At 37.7% G+C, this 20,675-nt stretch overlaps 1 protein-coding gene across 1 annotated transcript; it reads left to right on the forward strand.

Moving 5' to 3' along the window:
- The first annotated feature begins 383 nt into the window (after nucleotides 1–383).
- On the forward strand, nucleotides 384–4,198 carry LOC110667429 (B3 domain-containing transcription factor ABI3-like). Its single transcript, XM_058149860.1, has 6 exons — nucleotides 384–2,789; nucleotides 2,949–3,041; nucleotides 3,141–3,241; nucleotides 3,371–3,423; nucleotides 3,498–3,574; nucleotides 3,671–4,198. Exons 1-6 carry the CDS (start codon nucleotides 1,143–1,145, stop codon nucleotides 3,809–3,811), a joined length of 2,112 nt encoding a protein of 703 aa, XP_058005843.1. The 5' UTR covers nucleotides 384–1,142; the 3' UTR covers nucleotides 3,812–4,198.
- The last annotated feature ends 16,477 nt before the right edge of the window (nucleotides 4,199–20,675 follow it).

Here is a 20,675-nt window from a genome sequence, read left to right on the forward strand (position 1 = left end):
ATTTATTTATAATTTTTTATTTATAAATAAATTTAATTGATTATAAGTAAAATCAAACACCCCCTTCTTTTCGACAAAGTTGACTCAAATTTAATATACATTTGTTCATGAAATTGATCTTGGTATTGGTTGGATGTATACATACGCAAAATAGACAAAATTGAAATTTGAAAGTAACTGTTCAAATTGGTTACAGGACAGTATTTTTAAGTCCACTCTCTCTCTGATTTAAAGAGTTATAAACAAAAGGCTGAGGCACCGCTCGGTTACGCCACTGAGGAGGGAACGTATGGCGGATGGCACAAAATCCGGGGTCAGCCTGAGAAACCAGCGGCACGAGTGGTTTTTTTTATTTCTTGTTTCTTTCTCTTTTTCTCTCTCTAAAACCACCCACCTTCCACCTCTTTGTTTAGTTAATTGAACACTGCATAAACTCCCAAAATACTCATTTGAACTTGTGCTCAAGAAAAGGTTAAAGTGAAGGTTGGAAAGAAATGGGCATTAAATACCCTGGAACAAATCAGAACACACATGGGGTTTTGATTGTTTTCTCTTAAAACTCTATTTCAGCATGTGGGTTTCTTTAAATCTTGGTGGTCACCTCGATCTCCTTCTCTTATGTGTGTCCTCTTTTCTGTACTAGATTGCCTTGCAGGATTTTGCTTCTGTTTCTGCTACTATGATCTCTGGACAGCGATCCTGTGTTCAATATTCTGGTTTTCTTTTCTTTTCAATTTGTTAATTAATTAATCTTGCGGATGATTATTGGGTTCTGATTATAATAAGAGTTAATGAAGGGAAGAGAGGTCGCTGTCGTGGAAGGAGGGGTATTGTATTGTATTGTTTGTTATCCTTGCAATGGTTTACTTCCGTATTTGTTGAGTGATTAATATCCAAAGCGGCGGGCCCTTTCCCATCTTCTGCTTCCTTAATCAGATAGTCTTTCTCTGTGCACTTGTCCGTACACAGTAAACCCTATCCTTCTTTCAATCTCTCTTTTCTTTCTTTTCTTTTTTTATTTTTATAATCTCTCTCTGTCTTTCTGAATCTTTCTGCTACCAACAGAGAACTCAAAAACTTCAACTTGCAACTTTTTAATTTTTTTTAATATTTTTGTAGATTTTTTTTTGGAAGAAAAGAAAATGAAGAATAATCTGAAACTGCATGTTGAAGATCTTCAAAATGTAACAAACCCTACAAGAGGTTTTGATACTATGGATGCCATGGAGGAAGAACGAGCAATCGCCGATGAAGAGAGAGAGATCTGGCTAGAAAGAGAACAAGACAATCTGTTAGATGTGAATGATTCTTCAATCTTCTATGCTGACTTCCCTCCCCTTCCAGATTTCCCTTGCATGTCAGCATCTTCTTCCTCTTCTTCCACTCCGGCTCCACTCAAGGCTATGGCCCCTTCATCATCTTCTTCTTCGTCCTCGTCTTCAGCAGCTTCTTGGGCTGTTTTGAAGTCAGACGCAGAAGAAGATGCTGAAAAAAAGAATTATGACCAGCAACACTACCATCATCATCATAGTAAATATGATCAAGTGGAAGCACCCACAGCAGACTTGTCTTCTACTGCATCGATGGATATGATGGAGACTTTTGGGTACCTGGATTTGATAGAAAACAATGGTTTCTTAGACCCTCCTTCCATATTTCAACCGGCTGAACATTTCTTGGATGAGTTTCAGCAGGAGCAAAACGCTCAGCCAGAACAGGAACCACAACAAGGAAATGAAGAGTTGATCATGCAAACCAAAATTGAGGAGACTCAACAGCAAGGAGCCGCTGCCCCAGATGATCTAGCCATGGTGTTCTTGGAGTGGCTCAAGAGCAACAAGGAGACTGTATCTGCAGAGGACTTGAGGAAAGTTAAAATCAAGAAAGCTACCATAGAGTGTGCTGCTAAGCGATTAGGTGGTGGTAAAGAAGCTATGAAGCAATTGTTGCAACTCATTCTTGAGTGGGTTAAAATGAATCATCTTCAAAAAAGACGGGTGAAAGAATCATCTTCCAATAATCTTCCCTACCAATGCCAAGACCCTCTGCAAAACCCTAGTTCAAACACTAATCTGAATTGTAACTCCATCCCACCAGATCAATCAACCCCTTGTTTCGCCCAGTCACCTTGGATTGCACCCCCACCTTATGTTGTTGATCGGGCAACGGTTATGCCGGGATTTTCTCCTATGGTAGGGTATATGGGTGACCCGTTTGCTAGTGGCGCTTCAAATATGGCTGGCCACTCTTACCTACCAGCACCACCATCAGATTATCACATGCTTGACTCCGCCCAATCCTGGCCTTCATCACAGTTTGCTTTGGCTTCGCCTTACACCACTTTTCCGGACAATAATCTCCAAACTGTTCAGGCCCACCATCCTGTTTTCACCGGATATGGAAATCAATACCCATGCCAGTGTCTCCCTGGGCAAGTTGGCGACAGGTTGATGAGGTTGGGTTCCTCAGCAACCAAAGAGGCAAGGAAGAAGAGAATGGCTAGACAGAGAAGGTTTTTGTCACATCACAGGAATCACAATCATCACAACAGCCAACCAAATCAGAACCACCCAAATCAGGGTGCAGACCACCATGCAAGGCTTGGAAATGATAATGTCGCTCCAACAGCTCAACCTAATCCTGGGAATTGGGTTTATTGGCCTGCTGCCGGTGCTGTTTCGAACACGCCAGTTCTCCCTGTGGATGTACAACCTGCGCATGTTGTAGATCGACCAGCCATGCAACCTCATCAGAGTCATCATCGGCAAGTGGCATCAGATAGGCGACAGGTGGGTTATTTGGATGTGGTGATCGTCTTTGTTGGGATTATTGCTTTTTGAGATATGTTATTATGGATTTATGACTAATGGACAAATAATTGCAGATGGATTTGTTGTTTTGATCACAATACATGTCTTCATGTACGCACTTTTTTTCTGTCTATCCAGGGTTGGAAGCCCGAGAAGAACCTGAGGTTTCTTCTCCAGAAAGTGTTAAAACAAAGCGATGTGGGCAATCTAGGGAGGATAGTGTTGCCAAAGGTAGTCTCTTATTCTTTAAAATCCCTGTTTGCTGTTATGTTCATAGATTTTCCATTTAGGGTATTTTTATTTTCTTGGAAATTATGTATTTGCAAGTAGAAAGAAGCAGAAACCAACCTTCCAGAACTGGAGGCAAGAGACGGCATTTCTATTGCGATGGAAGATATAGGGACTTCTTGTGTTTGGAACATGCGCTACAGGTATTCTTGATTCTAAATATAGATGCCTTTCTTGATCTTCTTTTCTAATTAAATCCCTAGGACTTCCCCTCATTTCTCATTCTTGAAAACTAAATCTCTGCCTTTTTTGCCTTTATTCTCCTTTTGGAGTTTCAGATTCTGGCCCAACAACAAAAGCAGGATGTATCTCCTTGAAAACACCGGTGGGTATTTGTTTTAAGATTTTCTTTTGAAGGACAATATTCCATTCTCATTTTCATTAATTTCTTGATTTCAGGAGATTTTGTGAGAACAAATGGACTCCAAGAAGGGGATTTCATCGTCATCTACTCAGATGTCAAGTGTGGCAAATATGTATGCAAAATCTTATAATATTCTCTCTTGTTTATCAAGGTTTGGTTTTTAAAATATTGGTTAATTTTAATATTTATTCGAAATTGAACATAACAGTTGATCCGAGGAGTGAAGGTAAGGAAACCAGGATCAAAACCAGAGAACAAGAAGTCAGGAAAATCGCACAGGAATCTTCATGCAAGTTCTCCTGCAGCTGCTCTTAATGGATCCTCATCTACACCCACTAATCAAGCTTAAACAGTAAAGTTCTTGCCACCACTAGCTCGAACCTTCTCTCTCCTTCATGCATGAGAATGGATGGACAAGTGTACGGTGAACATCTTCTAGGGTTGTTGAGTAGGCAAACCCTAGATTCTCTTCACAATGCAATCAGCGATCACTGTTAAAACCCAGTCAAAAGTAAAAGGTCGCATATCACAACTGCCGAGACCATTTAAGGAAGGTTTTAGGTCTCATGATGTAATTTGATATAGAGCACATAAAATATACTATTATTAATGTTAGTATCATTTGGGTTTCTGGTTGGGGGTGTGCATAATTTGTTGTTCGTAAATATACTATACAAATGTTGTGCAATTATATATGCTTGTTAATTTTTAATAAATAGTATATGTTTCTGGAATATATCAATGTTCATTCTCATGGTTCGTAAAATTAACAATTTGAAATTTATTAGTATGCAACAAATTGCCACATTTCGAAATAGGTCATAATATGATCCAAGAGCTATTGGAATGAGAAAGAAGATAAAATGGAGAGGAAACGTACAAGCTTCTAATGCAAACAAAACAAGACCCATTGTTATGCTTTTTTCTCTCAATTAATTTTAAATTTTATTAACAAAATTTAATAAAAACATTAAATGATTAAATTTATGAGAGATTACTATATATATATATATATATATATATATATATATATATATATATATATATATATATTAAAAATTAAAAAAAAAAAGAGAAATTAATCCCTTATTTTATACTTTCAATCCGTCATTGCTTTTGTTGCTATCAATTGAAACGAAATTTTTGGTTTCGTGTTAATTAGATGTACATTGATTAATAGATTAGTTAGTTATAACCTTTTAATGATGGTTATCCAAAGTTAAATTTTTATAAATTAATATTTAAATTTAAAAATAATAATAATAATAAATAGTAAAATAAATATTTTGCATCGATTATGTAAAACATTTATTAATTAGAATTAATGATAAAGTTTTTAAAATATTAAATGAATTATAAAAATGGTTTAGTTTTAAGACTTTGTAGGATATATATATTGTACTCTTACCTAAATTGGACTATTGTCTATAATAATAATAATAATCCCAAGCACAAAGAAATTGTTTGAATCCCAGCAGCAGCAGCAGCCAATTTCTCAACGCCCATGATATCATTTTTCGGCGACATTATACGAACTTTGTTGGTGGGCTTGTCTTATTATAAATATTATTATTATTATTATAATATATAAATATGCGAAGAGGAAAGGAATGTTTGATTTGCCTAAAATATCTGTCATTATTTAAATTATTTATATATTATAATTATATATTTTTAATTTATTATTTAAGTTATTTTTAATATTATTATAAATTTAAAATTCTTAACCTACTTATATTTAACTTCTACTTAATTTAAAATTAAATTTAATTAGAAAGAGTTAATTCAAATAAAAATTCATTTTTTAAAAAAACAATTAATATGAAAGTTTTTAAAAAAATATATATAACAATTTTATAAAAAATAATTAACTAAAAAAATTATAAATTTAATTTTTTAAATAAAAAAATCGTAAGTGTGTATATATATAAAGTCTATAAAGGTTGGTTTTTAATTAATTATTAAAATTTATTACTTTATTATAATATACAAAATATATAAATTTTAATTATAATTTTGAATTTTATTATAAAAAGAATTTCAGATGTGTGAGAAATCCTTCTATTACTAGCTATGCACACTTTTACAAGTCTTGATTTTAGTATATTGCAATCGTTATACTCAATAAATAAAGTTATATAAGAAATAATTAATTATATTAAAATAAAAATTCATATTTTCTAAAAACAATTTGCATGAAATTTTTTTTAAAAAAAGATTAATTTTATAAAAATAAATAATTAAGAAATCATAAATTAATGTTTTTTTTTTTAAAAAAAATTCATAAGTTTTATGTTTAAAAAAATAAATATCCAATTTGAATTGAAACTGGAAATGTTATAAAAGCATTTTTAATTACAAATTTTAATTGTAATATCTCAAATTTTTAAATAATTATTTTATGTGTAAATTTTGATATTTTAATGTATTAAATATTGTAGTATTTAATTTGAATTTTCTGAGTTTTTAAAATTAGGTTTTTATTTTTCAAGACAATTAATTTTATTGATTTTTAAAAATTAATTTAAAGAACACGTAACAAGTTTGAAAATATTTTTGAACTTCATAAATTTTTATGAGTTTTTTGTAATTTTTTAAAAAATTTTGGGCCTTATTTTGGATTCCAGAGTAGAGTAAAAATGAATTTCAGGTGTTCTGAATCGAGCTAAACAGGATCAAACTGATCAAATAGTGCCGGCTCCTTTTTCTTTCCCCTTCTTCTCCTTCGAGCGACTGCTCTCCCTCCCTTCTCTCTTCATTTTCTCTCTCCTCCCTCTTCCCCACCTCCAACCACCACCTTCCCCTCCTTCCTCCCTCACCTGCGCACTACCAGCATGCCTTCCTCACCGCCACCACCACCTTTTTCAGCTAGAATCGCAGCCCAAAATGGCCCCCTTCCACATGTCGTTTCACCTTCTTTCACCGTTTTTGGTGATTTCGGCTACCAATCAGATCGGGTCTTGCCTCCATTGTGTTATACTTCTCCAGAGCTTTACATAGACACCAATTTTATCAATTTTCATTGAGTGGTTTGTGCGAATCGAATCCTGAAAATTTTAGCCCTTTTAGACTTTTGGACTACATTTCTCCCAAACAGTGAATTCCACTGAAATTTCGAGATTACCAATGCGTCCTACTCGTTGAGAGCTTTGCAACGATAATAATTTGAAATTTTATCTGATACTGAAAATTTAGTGGGTCCCACGAATTTATCAGTGATTTTTCGAGTCTTTAATGAGTTTTTTAATTAAATAAAAATTATATTTTAACTCTTACTATTATGAACTTCGCGTAGGTGTTCTCATTTAAAAGAAATTCCACCGGTGATTGGGACTGTAATTTCGGAGTATACACAGAGGCTGCTAGACCCACTTCAGAAGAGGGTCATTATTATAGTATTTTCCACCATTTTTCAGATACCCTGTACGCAATTCAGATGTCAGAATTGGTGTAAGTTGTCACGACCCAACCTATGGGCCGGACCGGCACTAGGACCTGGGCCAGCCTAAAGCCCCCGAGGCCCGTAGTAAGCCTTAACTATTCATTAACCCAACTCTAAGGCCCATTTGGGCCCAATATCAAGAAAACAAACGGACAGAGTCCGGCCATAAAATGGACTTTCCAACGGGGAGTTTTCGACTCACCCGACCTGTAAACACAATATATAGTCAATTGGGGAGCTCAGCTCACCCTCCACATACTCATCAACATAATAATAAATGGGAGCTCAGCTCCCTCATCCAATCCATCAAACATGACTTAAAATATTAAGTTTACAGGTCCAACATGATAATAATATTACAGACCAAATTCAAATAATTACTGCTAACACATGCGGAAATTCTAGGAGTAATTAAAATTACACAATATTGATAAACAACCTGCGAGGTAAAAAGGCAGGTTAACCCAGAACAAAATATCCTCCTGTGGCTCAGAAAATTTTTGAACAGGAGTGAGCGTTCGACTCAGAGAGTAAAATATCAATCTTAACTATAATCTCTATAACTATCTGAAACTAATGCAACCTGTAGAGTGAAATGCAACATACACAACATTTTCACATCATAACATCAAAAAGGTAATTTGGAGCACTCACACACCCTGTAGTATCAATCATAACATATGGGAGCTGATCCCCTATACAGCTCTCTTAAATCCAACCTGGTGCCAGCGAATTACTCAAGCTCGGACTTCCACTTAATAACCAAATCGAGGGTCCCAACAATTACTCAAGCGTGACTACCCCTCGAAGGAACGAGTCCCAATGAATTACTCAGCCGTGACTACCCCGCCCTATCCATAGTCCACACCACATCACACGCACGCCAACGCACGCACACCGCTCCAAATTACCACAACAACATCCATGGTACATCATGATTATGAATGCAACATAAATCGTGCCTAGAGTTTCACTACATAAATATATGCATATAAGTGATACATGGGCATCTTGAACATATAATAATATCGAAATTATAATTAAAATTAATATTTTACTCACAAACTTGACGACAAATTACTTGTGGCGGTGGGCGGAGGAAGAAGGTCATCCGCTCACCCGACAATCATATTACATTTATTTAATACAATCGACTCAATACAAACAGAGAAAAGACCAACTACGTCCTAAGTCGTGCAGAAAATCCGTGAGTCTCCCTATACCTAGGACCTACCCAACTGCAAAAGGGCTAAAACGCACTTCTATACTCACAATCCATACATCAACAGTTCAATCATATCACACATCCCCTCCTGGGCCCATCAAATCAATCATCCATCACAATACGCAAAATTTCAATTTAGTCCTTATTATTGATCATTTTTGCAAAAGCGCCAAACAAGCTCTAAAAATTATAAAACTTTGCCCCGCGGTCCTTAGCAATATTACTAAGCTATTGCAAAAAGAATCGTAATTTTCTAAGCTACCACGAATATTTTATGGATTTTTAATCCTATTTAAGCACTAGAAAATTACGTAAAAACTAGGTTCGGGTTTACCTTTGCCGATTTCGACTTCGGGGACGCGCTTGGGACGTCTGACAATGGGGGGCTAGCCAAAACCTCGGCCCAATTCGGAGACTTTTCTGGTCACAGGTCTGTCTGGCCCGAAATTTGCAAACCCGGTCAACTGTCGAATTTCCGCGAATCGAGGATACCTACACGAAGCCCATAACACGGGGGTTAGCACATAAATTTTTCAGAATTTTCTAAGCTCATTTAATGCTCGAAATTACAATGCGAAGTTCCGTGGGACCCACCGAAAAAAGGTGTCGGAAAAATTCGAAATTTATGTCGTTGCGAAGCTCTCGACGAATGGAGCGTGCTGGTGGCCTCGGTTTCCTCGTGGGATTCACGGTTTTCGAGAAATCTAGCCCAAAAGTCGAAATAGGCTAAAATCTTCCCGAGCAAAAATCGGACAAACCGCTCGATGGATTTCGGCGTTCTTGGTGTCTATGGAAAGCTCTCGCCGAGTAGATGATTTTAGACACAAGACCCGGTCCAATCGGTGGCCGGATCGGCGGTTGGCGGAGCTGGAAGCGGCAGCGCGCAGGAGAGGAGGAGAGAAAGAAAGAGAAAAGAGAGGGACGACGCGCGGAGAAGAAAAAGGAAAGGAGCGGTTCGATTCGATCGGTCCGATCCGGTCGGTTCGATTCGGCCGGTTCGATTCGAAATACAAAATTTTGAATTTTTACTCTGCCTCGGGACCGAAAACGAGGTCCAAAAATTCCGAAAAAATTTCGTAAAACTCAGAAAAATACGTAGACTCCAAATATATTTTTAGTTTTGCCACGTGGTCTTTAAATTAATTTTTAAAAATCATCAAAGTTTATATTTTCGGAAAATCGAACCCGATTTTTAAAATCCGAAAAATCTCAAAAAAATTCCTAAAATTTAAATAAAATTAAAATATCAAAAATACTCATAAATAATAAAATTTGGGGTGTTACATTCTTCCCCCCTTACAGAAAATTCGTCCTCGAATTTTTACACAAGGCAGAATAAAACACATGATTATGCATTGAACAAGTAAGGGTACTTGCTACGCATGTCCCGCTCTGACTCCCAGGTGCACTCTTCCACTGACTGACTCCTCCACAAAACCTTAACCATAGGGATCTGTTTGGATCTCAGCTGTCTCACTTGGTAGTCCACTATGGCTACAGGCTGCTCCTCAAATGTCAAGTTCTCTTTTAGCTCTATCACATCCGGCTGCAGTACATGAGAAGGATCAGGAATGTATTTCCTGAGCATGGAGATGTGAAACACGGGATGAACGTGAGAAAGGTTGGGTGGTAGCTCCAACCGGTAGGCAACTGCTCCAGCTCTATCAGTAACCTCAAAAGGTCCGATATACCGAGGTGCCAACTTGCCCTTCTTTCCGAATCTCATGACTCCCTTCATTGGAGATACCTTCAGGAATACATAGTCGCCCACTGCAAACTCCACATCCCTCCGTCTGGGGTCTGCATAACTCTTCTGTCTACTGAAAGCTGTCCTCAGTCGTTCCCTGATTAAAGGAACTACCTCTGAAGTGTACTGCACTAGGTCTACATCATGCACCCTTGCTTCCCCCATTTCTGTCCAACACAGAGGAGACCTACACTTTCTTCCATATAGTGCCTCATAGGGTACCATCCCTATGCTGGAGTGATAACTGTTGTTGTAGGCAAACTCCACCAAAGCTAGCTGCTCATCCCATTGACCTCCAAAATCCAAGACACTCATGCGAAGCATGTCTTCCAGTGTTTGGATTGTCCTTTCGGACTGTCCGTCTGCATGCGAGGGTGGAAAGCCATACTAAAGTTCAACTGTGTGCCAAGTGCCTCCTGCAACTTTCTCCAAAACTGAGAAGTGAACTGGGGCCCTCTGTCAGATATTATGGAAGCCGGAACTCCATGCAATCTGACTATTTCTCGAATGTAGAGCCGGGCATACTGTGCCACAGAATATGTAGTCTTCTGAGTAAGAAGTGAGCTGATTTGGTCAAGCGGTCTACAATTACCCATATCGAGTCATATCCTCGCGTGGTACGAGGCAACCCAGTCACAAAATCCATAGTAATCATTTCCCACTTCCATTCTGGGATAGGGAGCTCTTGCAGCTTCCCTGACGGTCTCTGGTGTTCAAACTTCACCTTCTGACAAGTCAAGCACTTGGACACAAAGTCTGCTATGTCTCTCTTCATGCCATTCCACCAGTAGCTATCTTTCACATCATGGTACATCTTGGTGGAACACAGGTGGATCTTGCAGATGTATATTGTGCCTCTTGCATTATTTAATTCATGAGGTTGTCCACATCGGGCACACATATCATAGAACATTGCACTATGGCGCCATCATTGGCAAATCCAAACTCACCACATTCACCTTGCTGTAATCTTTCTATGATCTTCATCAATTGTTGGTCTCGTCCGGGAAACTCTAACTCTGTCCCTCAAGTCCGGCCTCACCGAAAAGTGAGCCAACAATACCCCTCATCTAAAAGATCTAGGATTAGACCTTGATCCATCAACTCATGTACTTCTGAATCAATGGTCTTTTCTCTGTGAAATGTGCGCCAAAAGCGCGGAAGATTTTCTGCTCAAGGCATCTGCCACAACATTGGCCTTCCCAGGGTGGTACTGGATGGTGCAATCATAGTCTTTCAGAAGCTCCATCCATCTCCTCTGTCTCAAGTTTAAATCCCTCTGTTGGAAGATGTACTTTAAACTCTTGTGGTCGGTGTATATCTCGCACACTTCACCGTACAGGTAGTGTCTCCAGATTTTAAGTGCAAAGACTACAGCCGCCATTTCCAAATCATGGGTGGGGTAGTTCTGCTCATGCCTCTTCACCGCCTTGAAGCATAAGCCACTACCTTTCCATTCTGCATCAAAACACACCCTAGGCCAACTCTGGGCGTCACGAGACACGGCGTATCCTTCACCACTCACGGGTAGTGTCAACACGAGGCGGTGGTTAGACACTCCTTGAGCTCGGAAACTCACCTCACGATCATCTGTCCAAATGAATGGAACATTCTTCTGGTCAACTTAGTTAGGGAGCCGCTATTCGGAGAAATCTTGTACAAAACGCTTTGTAGTAACCGGCTAAACCAGAAAACTTCGCACCTCGGTGATCGTTGTAGGCCTAAGCCAATCGATTCTGACTTCAATTTTCTTGGGATCCACTTGAATGCCGTCACTAGAAACCACGTGTCCCAAGAATGAGATGCTTTCTAGCCAAAATTCACATTTTGAAAATTTGGCATATAGCTGGTGCTCCCTCAACGTTTGCAACACCATCCTCAAGTGCCACACGTGTTCTTCCTCGGTCCGAGTATACTGAATGTCATCTATGAATACGATGACAAAGCGGTCCAAAAATGGCTTGAACACCTGTTCATCAAGTCCATGAAGGTTTCTGGTGCATTAGTGAGTCAAAAGACATCACCAAGAACTCATAATGACCATATCTTGTCACGAAAGCCGTTTTGGACACGTCCTCATTCCCGATTCTCAATCGATGGTAGCCCGATCGCAGTCTATCTTGGAAAGAATCTAGCTCCTTGAGCCGATCAAACAAATCATCGATCAGGAAGTGGATACTTGTTCTTCACGGTGACCTTGTTCGGTATGCGTAGTCGATACACAACCTCAATGACCCATCCTTCTTTCTCACAAATAGAACAGGAGCACCCCAGGGTGAAGTGCTCGGACGTATGAAACCCTTGTCCAAGAGCTCCTGTAGTTGCTCCTTCAGCTCTTTCAATTCTGCTGGTGCCATCCTGTAAGGTGGCATCGATATGGGGTTTGTACCCGGAATAACATCAATGCGAACTCTATTCCCTTTACGGTGGCAACCACGAAGCTCTTCAGGGAAGACATCCATGAATTCTCTGACAACAGGAACATTTTCCATGCTGACACCTTCTACAGATGTATCTCTCACCAATGCCAAATACCCTTGGCATCCACGCCTCAACATTTTTCTGGCACTAATTGCTGACACCAAATTATATGGAGCCACGCTCCTGTCACCATCAAAGCTAAACTCTTCCAGACGTAGTATGTTGAAGTTTACCTTTGTTCCTGCGGTCTAAGGTGGCATAATGAGTTGCCAACGTCCATCCCGAGATTACATCGAAATCCATTCTTGGTAGAGGAACCAAGTCTGCTGGGAGGATCTTTCCATCCACTACCACTGGGCTACCCGGAAATACCATGTCTACATCTATGTTGTCACTAAGTGGGGTAGCTACCGATAAAGGGCATTCTAAGGTTGTAGGGTTTCTACCCAACCTTATGGCAAACACAGGGGAGACAAATGAGTGCGTAGCACCCGGATCTATCAAAACACGAGCCTCATAAGAACAGACTGGAAGAATACACCACAACCGCATTTGAAGCTTGAGCATCCTGGTGGTTCAGGGTGAAAACCCGAGCTTGACCCCTACCCGAGTGGCGTAACCACGTCGACTTCTACCTCCCGACCGCCTCCAAATCCACGTCCCCCTTGTCCTCGGCCTGTTGGTATTGCTGCCATGTTGGAAGCACCGGATACAATCGCCGAGGAACATTCGCAATGAGAATCTGTGACCCCATACGTGGCTCGTGAACATGGGGCATTCTCTAGCAAAGTGACCGGTTGGCCACACGAAGCATACTCGATCCCATCAAACAAGGTCACGAATGTCCTCTTCCACACTTTGTGCACAAGGTGCCAAGGAGGATCTGAACCAAACCCGAACTCACGTACCGAGCTGTACCCGCTGCTTTGGATCCGTACCACAGTGCAATCCTCGTGGTCGATTATGCGAAACCACTTCTCTTGCTCCTACCCTTTCCTCTGTAATTACCACGCCACCACCGTCCGGAGTACCCATGGAAGGGACACACGAGAACCCTACGCTCTGTTTTTCTTTGCTCTTTCATTTGTCATCCACGGCATAGCTAATCTCAATCTGCAGCTCGATCAACCACCACATCAAAAGATCGATCCGACATCATGGCCAGTTCGCATACCTCTGTCAAGCCCCTTTAGGAACCTCTTCACCTTCATAGTTTACGTAGCTCTGCTGTAGGGGCATATCTGCTCAATTCGAGAAGTGCAGAGCATATTCATCTGGACACTGCCATTACGTCTTAAGGCCTCAAAGGCCCACCGCTTCGATCTCTGAAGCTTTCGCACAAGCATTGATAAAAGTTCCACAACCGAGCCCATGTCAAACCCTCCATCCGGGTAACACGTAGTCATTCATCCATTGTCTAGGCATGGGCCCCATGACGTCTTGCATACACTCTATCAATCTTCTATCGGTCAATCAGTAATTACATTTCTGCACATGCGGGAATCCGTAAACCGATATGCATCGTCGACACATCATAAGTACCGTGCACCAACTTCTTAAAATTTATGATCTGTTTGTAAGGTTCCCCTCTTGGTGCGGTGGGCTGCTGCTTTGTGGAGGGTGGACCATATCTGCGCCATCATGTCGATGGTTCTCTGCAGAACCGGCTAGAGTAGGCGCCATGGGGTCCATGGGACCTGTGCCATGAAAAGCTGTTCTTGAGCGTGGGTAGGCTGCTCTTACTTGAGCGACTCTAGGCCTCCTACCCGCCTCCTCGGGGCGGCGCCTCATCTGTCTTGACACCTCGTCGAGCACATCCAGTTACAGTGCGATGGCGGCTCTCACCTTCTACGCATTTTCACGAAATTCAGCGGACATTAGCCCACAAAATTCAAAATTGCACATTGCACAGCTCTATAGACTCATATTTACACATAATATATGAAGCAGAAACTAGAAGCAAAGACGACAATGCAAGACGAATATGGACCCTATTTTTCCTCATGTGACTCCTATTAGACTTTTCCCAACACTTTAGACAACTTTTCCCTAGGAATCTGGAGCCTAAGCTCTGATACCACATTTGTCACGACCCAACCTATGGGCCGGACCGGCACTAGGACACAGGCGACCTAAAGCCCCGAGGCGTAGTAAGCCTTAACTATTCATTAACCCAACTCTAAGGCCCATTTGGGCCCAATATCAAGAAAACAAACGGACAGAGTCCGGCCATAAAATGGACTTTCCAACGGGGAGTTTTCGACTCACCCGACCTGTAAACACAATATATAGTCAATTGGGGAGCTCAGCTCACCCTCCACATACTCATCAACATAATAATAAATGGGAGCTCAGCTCCCTCATCCAATCCATCAAACATGACTTAAAATATTAAGTTTACAGGTCCAACATGATAATAATATTACAGACCAAATTCAAATAATTACTGCTAACACATGCGGAAATTCTAGGAGTAATTAAAATTACACAATATTGATAAACAACTGCGAGGTAAAAAGCGAGTTAACCTGAACAAAATATCCTCCTGTGGCTGTAAAAATTTTTGAACAGAGTGAGCGTTCGACTCGAGAGTAAAATATCAATCTTAACTATAATCTCTATAACTATCTCAAACTAATGCAACTTTGTAGAGTGAAATGCAACATACACAACATTTTCACATCATAACATCAAAAGGTAATTTGGAGCACTCACACACCTGTAGTATCAATCATAACATATGGGGTGATCCCTATCTGACTCTCTTAAATCCAACTTTGGTGCGGTGAATTACTCAAGCTCGGACTTCCACTTAATAACCAAATCGAGGTCCCAGAATTACTCAAGCGTGACTACCCCTCGAAGGCGGGTCCCAATTACTCAAGCCGTGACTACCCGTCCTATCCATAGTCCACACCACATCACACGCACGCCAACGCACGCTGCTGCTCCAAATTACCACAACAACATCCATGGTACATCAACGATTATGAATGCAACATAAATCGTGCCTAGAGTTTAACTACATAAATATATGCATATAAGTGATGCATGGGCATCTTGAACATATAATAATATCGAAATTATAATTAAAATTAATATTTTACTCACAAACTTGACGACAAATTACTGTGGCGGCTGGGCGGAGGAAGAAGGCTCTCCCGGCTCACCTGACAATCATATTACATTTATTTAATACAATCTGACTCAATACAAACAGAGAAAAAGACCAACTACGTCCTAAGTCTTGCCGAAAATCGTGAGTCTCCCTATACCTAGGACCTACCCAACTGCAAAGGGCTAAAAACGCACATCTATACTCACAATCCATACATCAACAGTTCAATCATATCACACAGCCCCTCTGGGCCCATCAAATCAATCATCCATCACAATACGCAAAATTTCAATTTAGTCCTTATTATTGATCATTTTTGCAAAAGCGCCCAAACAAGCTCTAAAAATTATAAAACTTTGCCCATGGTCCTTAGCTATATTACTAAGGTATTACAACAAGAATCGTAAGTTTCTAAGAAAAGACGACTATATTATGGATTTTTAATCCTATTTAAGCACTAGAAAATTACGTAAAAACTAGGTTGGGTTTACCTTTGCGATTCCGACTTGAGGACGCTCGGGGCGTCGACAATGGGGCTAGCCAAAACCTCAACCCAATTCGGAGACTTTTCCGGTCACGGGTCTGTCTGGCCCGAAATTTGCAGACCCGGTCAACTGTCGAATTTCCGCGAATCGAGGATACCTACACGAAGCCCATAACACGGGGGTTAGCACATAAATTTTTCAGAATTTTCTAAGCTCATTTAATGCTCGAAATTACACTGCGAAGTTCCGTGGGACCCACCGAAAAACGGTGTCGGAAAAATTCGAAATTTATGTCATTGCGAAGCTCTAGACGAATGGAGCGTGCTGGTGGCCTCGGTTTCCTCGTGGGATTCACGGTTTTCAAGAAATCTAGCCCAAAAGTCGAAATGGGCTAAAATCTTCCCGAGCAAAAATCGGACAAACCGCTCGATGGATTTCGGCGTTCTTGGTGTCTATGGAAAGCTCTCGCCGAGTAGATGATTTTAGACACAAGACCCGGTCCAATCGGTGGCCGGATCGGCCGGAGAAATCGGAGCGGCAGCGCATAGGGAGGCGGGGAGAGAAAAGAAAGAGAAAAGAGAGGGACGACGCGCACGGGAGAAGAAAAAGGAAATGGAGCCGGTTCGATTCTACCGGTCCGATCTGGTCCGGTTCGATTCGGCCGGTTCTATTCGAAATACAAAATTTTGAATTTTTACTCTGCCTCGGGACCGAAAACGAGGTCCAAAAATTCCGAAAAAATTCCGTAAAACTCAGAAAAATACGTAGACTCCAAATATATTTTTAGTTTTGCCACGTGGTCTTTAAATTAATTTTTAAAAATCATCAAAGTTTATATTTTCGAAAAATCGAACCCGATTTTTAAAATCCGAAAAATCTCAAAAAAATTCCTAAAATTTAAATAAAATTAAAATATCAAAAATACTCATAAATAATAAAATTTGGGGTGTTACATAAGTAAACCCGAACTCCAAATCCCCTATTTTACCTAAGGTTGAGTTTAGAATAAAAATTTATAAAATATTCGTGGGTAGCTAGAAAATTATGATTCTAATTATATTAGTATAAGAGCATTGTTAAGGACTACGAGGCATGATTATAGAATTTTTGGGGTTAATTTAGATAGTTTTTACAGAAATATTAGTTTTAAATTTAATAGCTAAATAGTATAAATATGTGAGATTTAGTTGTTTTGGCAGGCCCAGGAGGGGCATTATATTGTTGTTGTGTTGTAGGCCTAAGGCTTTTGGATCAAAAAGTGTTATTTGAGCTATTTTGCAAGTTGGATAGGTCCTAGGTACATGAAAAACTCTACGAGATTTCTAGTATAAAATTTAGGGTATCTTTAATTTTTTAAGTCCTTTGTTTTATTTTATTTTTAATAAATTTATAAATATAATTATTTAGGTAATCCGAGTCAGTCTTCCTCTTCTTTTCAGCTACCACAGTGACTTTTGGATGATCAGTAAGTTGATATTAATTTTATTTATAATTTCAGTATTATTAATTTATATTCAAGGTATGCTCATACATTCACATATATGTATGTATTTAATTAGTTACATGTTAGGCATGTTCCTTTGCTACATGTATTAATGAGCTTGTTTGTGGATGTCGCCGTAAGCTAATTTAAAGCTGTATGCGTGTATTGGCGTGAGTATGGGTGGATATGGATATGGGCAGTCGCGCCTGGAACTTGACTCATTGGGACCCGATCCTTATATATGGATAAGTCGGGGTAAGCACGACTTTGAATTGATCTCGCTGGCCCCCGCACTTGGATTATTAAGCGAAAGTTTGGCTTGAGTTAACCTCGCTAGTAGGTATTTGATTAAGAGAGTTGTGTAAGGGATCAGCTCTCATACATAGATTGATGTGATACACGGGTGTGTGTACTCCAAATTATCTTTTTATGCGAATATTGCTTGAATTATTTGAAACTATGTAAATATGCTGCATTTCATACATAGGAGTGCGCTAGATTTAGATAGTTATAGAAATTATATTTAAAATCAATATCTTACTCTATGAGTCGAACGCTCACTCATGTTCACCTATTTTTCCTCAGGTAACAGGTGGATTTATTGAGATTAACCTACTTTCTTTTCCTACAGGTTTAACCAGAAGTATTTAGTTCTACTTTTATTACCTTTTGATCAATGCTAGAACTCTGCATGTACTAGTAGTTATATTTAATTTTATATATGAGGTTGTAATAACTTATTTTTTCTGGAGTTGTAAACTTATTCATATGAAATTACATGGATGCATGTGATATCTATTATTGTGAATGGAGGGAGCTGAGCTCCCAAATGTTTATTTATTTATTTTGAGCATTGTGAGGGCGAGTTGAGCTCTCTAGATTTTTGATATTATGTGTTACAGGTCGGATGAAAGAGTCGTATGCATCTAAGATAAGAGTTGCAGAGATGAGAATATTAAGGTGGATGAGTGGCCATACTAGACTAGATAAAGTCTGTAATGAAAGTATTAGAGAAAAGGTAGGAGTGGTGCTAATTGAAGATAAGTTGAGAGAAGGGAGATTAAGGTGGTTTGGTCATGTGAAGCGTAGACATACGGAGGCTCCAGTTAGACAAGTAGAGCACATTATGTTAGAGGATAGAAAAAAAAAAGGGGTAGACCTAAATTGACTTGGAGGAGAGTAGTACAACATGACTTAGAAGCATTACACATTTCTGAGGATTTAAGCCAAAATCGTTCAGAGTGGAAAAAGCGAATCCATATAGCCGACCCCAAATTTTTGGGATAAAGGCTTAGTTGAGTTGAGTTGAGTTGTGTTACAGGTCGGATGAGTTACTGCTCCCCGTTGGATAGTCCAATTTATGGCTGGACTTTATCCACTTATTTTCTTAGAATTGGACTACTGTTGTTGGCTTTATGTATGGTTTAGAAATAGTTAGACTTACCACAAGTTTCGGGGGTCTTATGTTGACCCAAGTCCTAATACCTGTCCGACCCAGAAATCAGGTCGTGACATTAATGTACCTAATGTCACGTTATCTTCAAGTTAGATAATATATTTATTCACATTAATATTAAATTTTAATGAAAGTTTATGAATGTTAAATTATGCTATTTATAATTATATTCTTTCTTATTATTTAAATTAAATTTATAATTTATATAAATTTAAATTTCTTAATTCTACTTGCATTTATTTTTCAAGTTTTTTTATAATACAATTTCATCTATAATAGATACTCTAAAAGTCTTATAATAATTAGAATAAAGTACTTAGTAATAATAGCTTAAAAAACAAATTACAATGGATGCTCATCAAGTGAGGTAAATTGCAGTTGAAAATAATATGACTTGTGCTTTAATTTTAAAAATTTAAGTGTTCATCCTGAAAATAATAATCGGTTTTAATAATTTTAATTTGATTGGTTAGATTAATTTTCTATTTAAATCTAAATTCTATTTTATTAATAATTTTTAGTTGAGTTGATAAATGAATTTTCTTAAAATTTAATTTAAAGTTAAAAGCTATAAATTTAATTGTAAAATAATTATCTCATCAATTTTTTAAGTTAAATAATTAATGACGAGAAATTATATTTATATAAATAAAAATATATAATAAAATTTATTTCATATACTGCCTTTTTATTAATTACATCAGTATGTATCATTTAGTTAATTTAATATTAATTAAAATAACATCTTAAAATTTTTTAATAATTTTATACTTAATTATTTATATAATTCAATTTTTTCTTTATTAGCAAATTTATTTAATTTTTTTATTTCTTTATAATTAAATTATATATATATATAAGAAATTTTTGTAATTAATAATATAATTTTTTCAAATTTTTCTATAATTTACAAATATATATTTTTTTTTTATATATTAACAAAAAATAAATAATAAATTTGATATAAAAATAATGTATTTTAGCAATAAAAATTTCATAAAATTAAATAAAAAAATTAAAAAAAAAGCTCTGTAATATTACAAATTTAATAAAATTTTCATATATTATATTATATATAAAAAAATTTATATTATGATGCAGCGGATAAACATGTAAAAAAGTTATTTTGAAAAGCAAGGCTACTCCTTGCATTACAAGAGGAACATCATTGTACAAAATATGAGCCGTTGTTCTGAGTAAGAGTGTGATGGTTGATATTATTTCAAATTAAATCGAAAGAATCAAACTTGAAAATACGTAAACGGATTCAAGTTGAGTTAAAAGAGAGAATCAAACTGAGCAGAATTGAATTCTATCGATTTGGGCTTTCAATTCTCAACTTAAGAAATAGTAGAAAACTGATTCTCAATGCACATTCTCAACTGTACAAAAGCAAAGAAGCCAAAATTCTTTCTTTAAGATTGACTGAACAAAGAAGAAAAACCAAGATTTCCAGCACAAAAATTCTAAACTGCAGAACCCATCTTCAAAATTTAACTAATTAACCCAAAAAACCATCATTAATTATTTCTAAACTATATTTAGTATGACGTAATTAAAGAATATATTACATATATTATTACTTTATTTGATTTTACAAGAAAATTTAATTTAATAAAATGATAATTATTTTTTGAATGCTATAAAAAGTTATGTATTTTGAATTGTGTAATTAATGTCTATTACCTATAAAAAAAAATGCATGTCATTCAATGGGACCATTTTCATTAAAGAAAAGAAATTCAAAATTTCAGTTTTATGTTAATCTAATTACTTTCTAAAATTTTATTATTTTAAGCTTGCATTCGCTAGTCTCTCCTCTTTTAAACAAGAAAG

Source organism: Hevea brasiliensis, chromosome 7 (genome assembly GCF_030052815.1).
Source record: "Hevea brasiliensis isolate MT/VB/25A 57/8 chromosome 7, ASM3005281v1, whole genome shotgun sequence".
NCBI lineage: Eukaryota > Viridiplantae > Streptophyta > Magnoliopsida > Malpighiales > Euphorbiaceae > Hevea > Hevea brasiliensis.

Excerpts from the sequence above, each read along its gene's own strand:
- LOC110667429 (XM_058149860.1), top strand. The coding sequence starts at position 1,143 with ATGAAGAATAATCTGAAACTGCATGTTGAAGATCTTCAAAATGTAACA. Across the intron at positions 3,424-3,497 it reads GTATCTCCTTGAAAACACCG|GAGATTTTGTGAGAACAAAT; the intron begins GTGGGTATTTGT and ends TCTTGATTTCAG. Across the intron at positions 3,575-3,670 it reads ATGTCAAGTGTGGCAAATAT|TTGATCCGAGGAGTGAAGGT; the intron begins GTATGCAAAATC and ends TGAACATAACAG.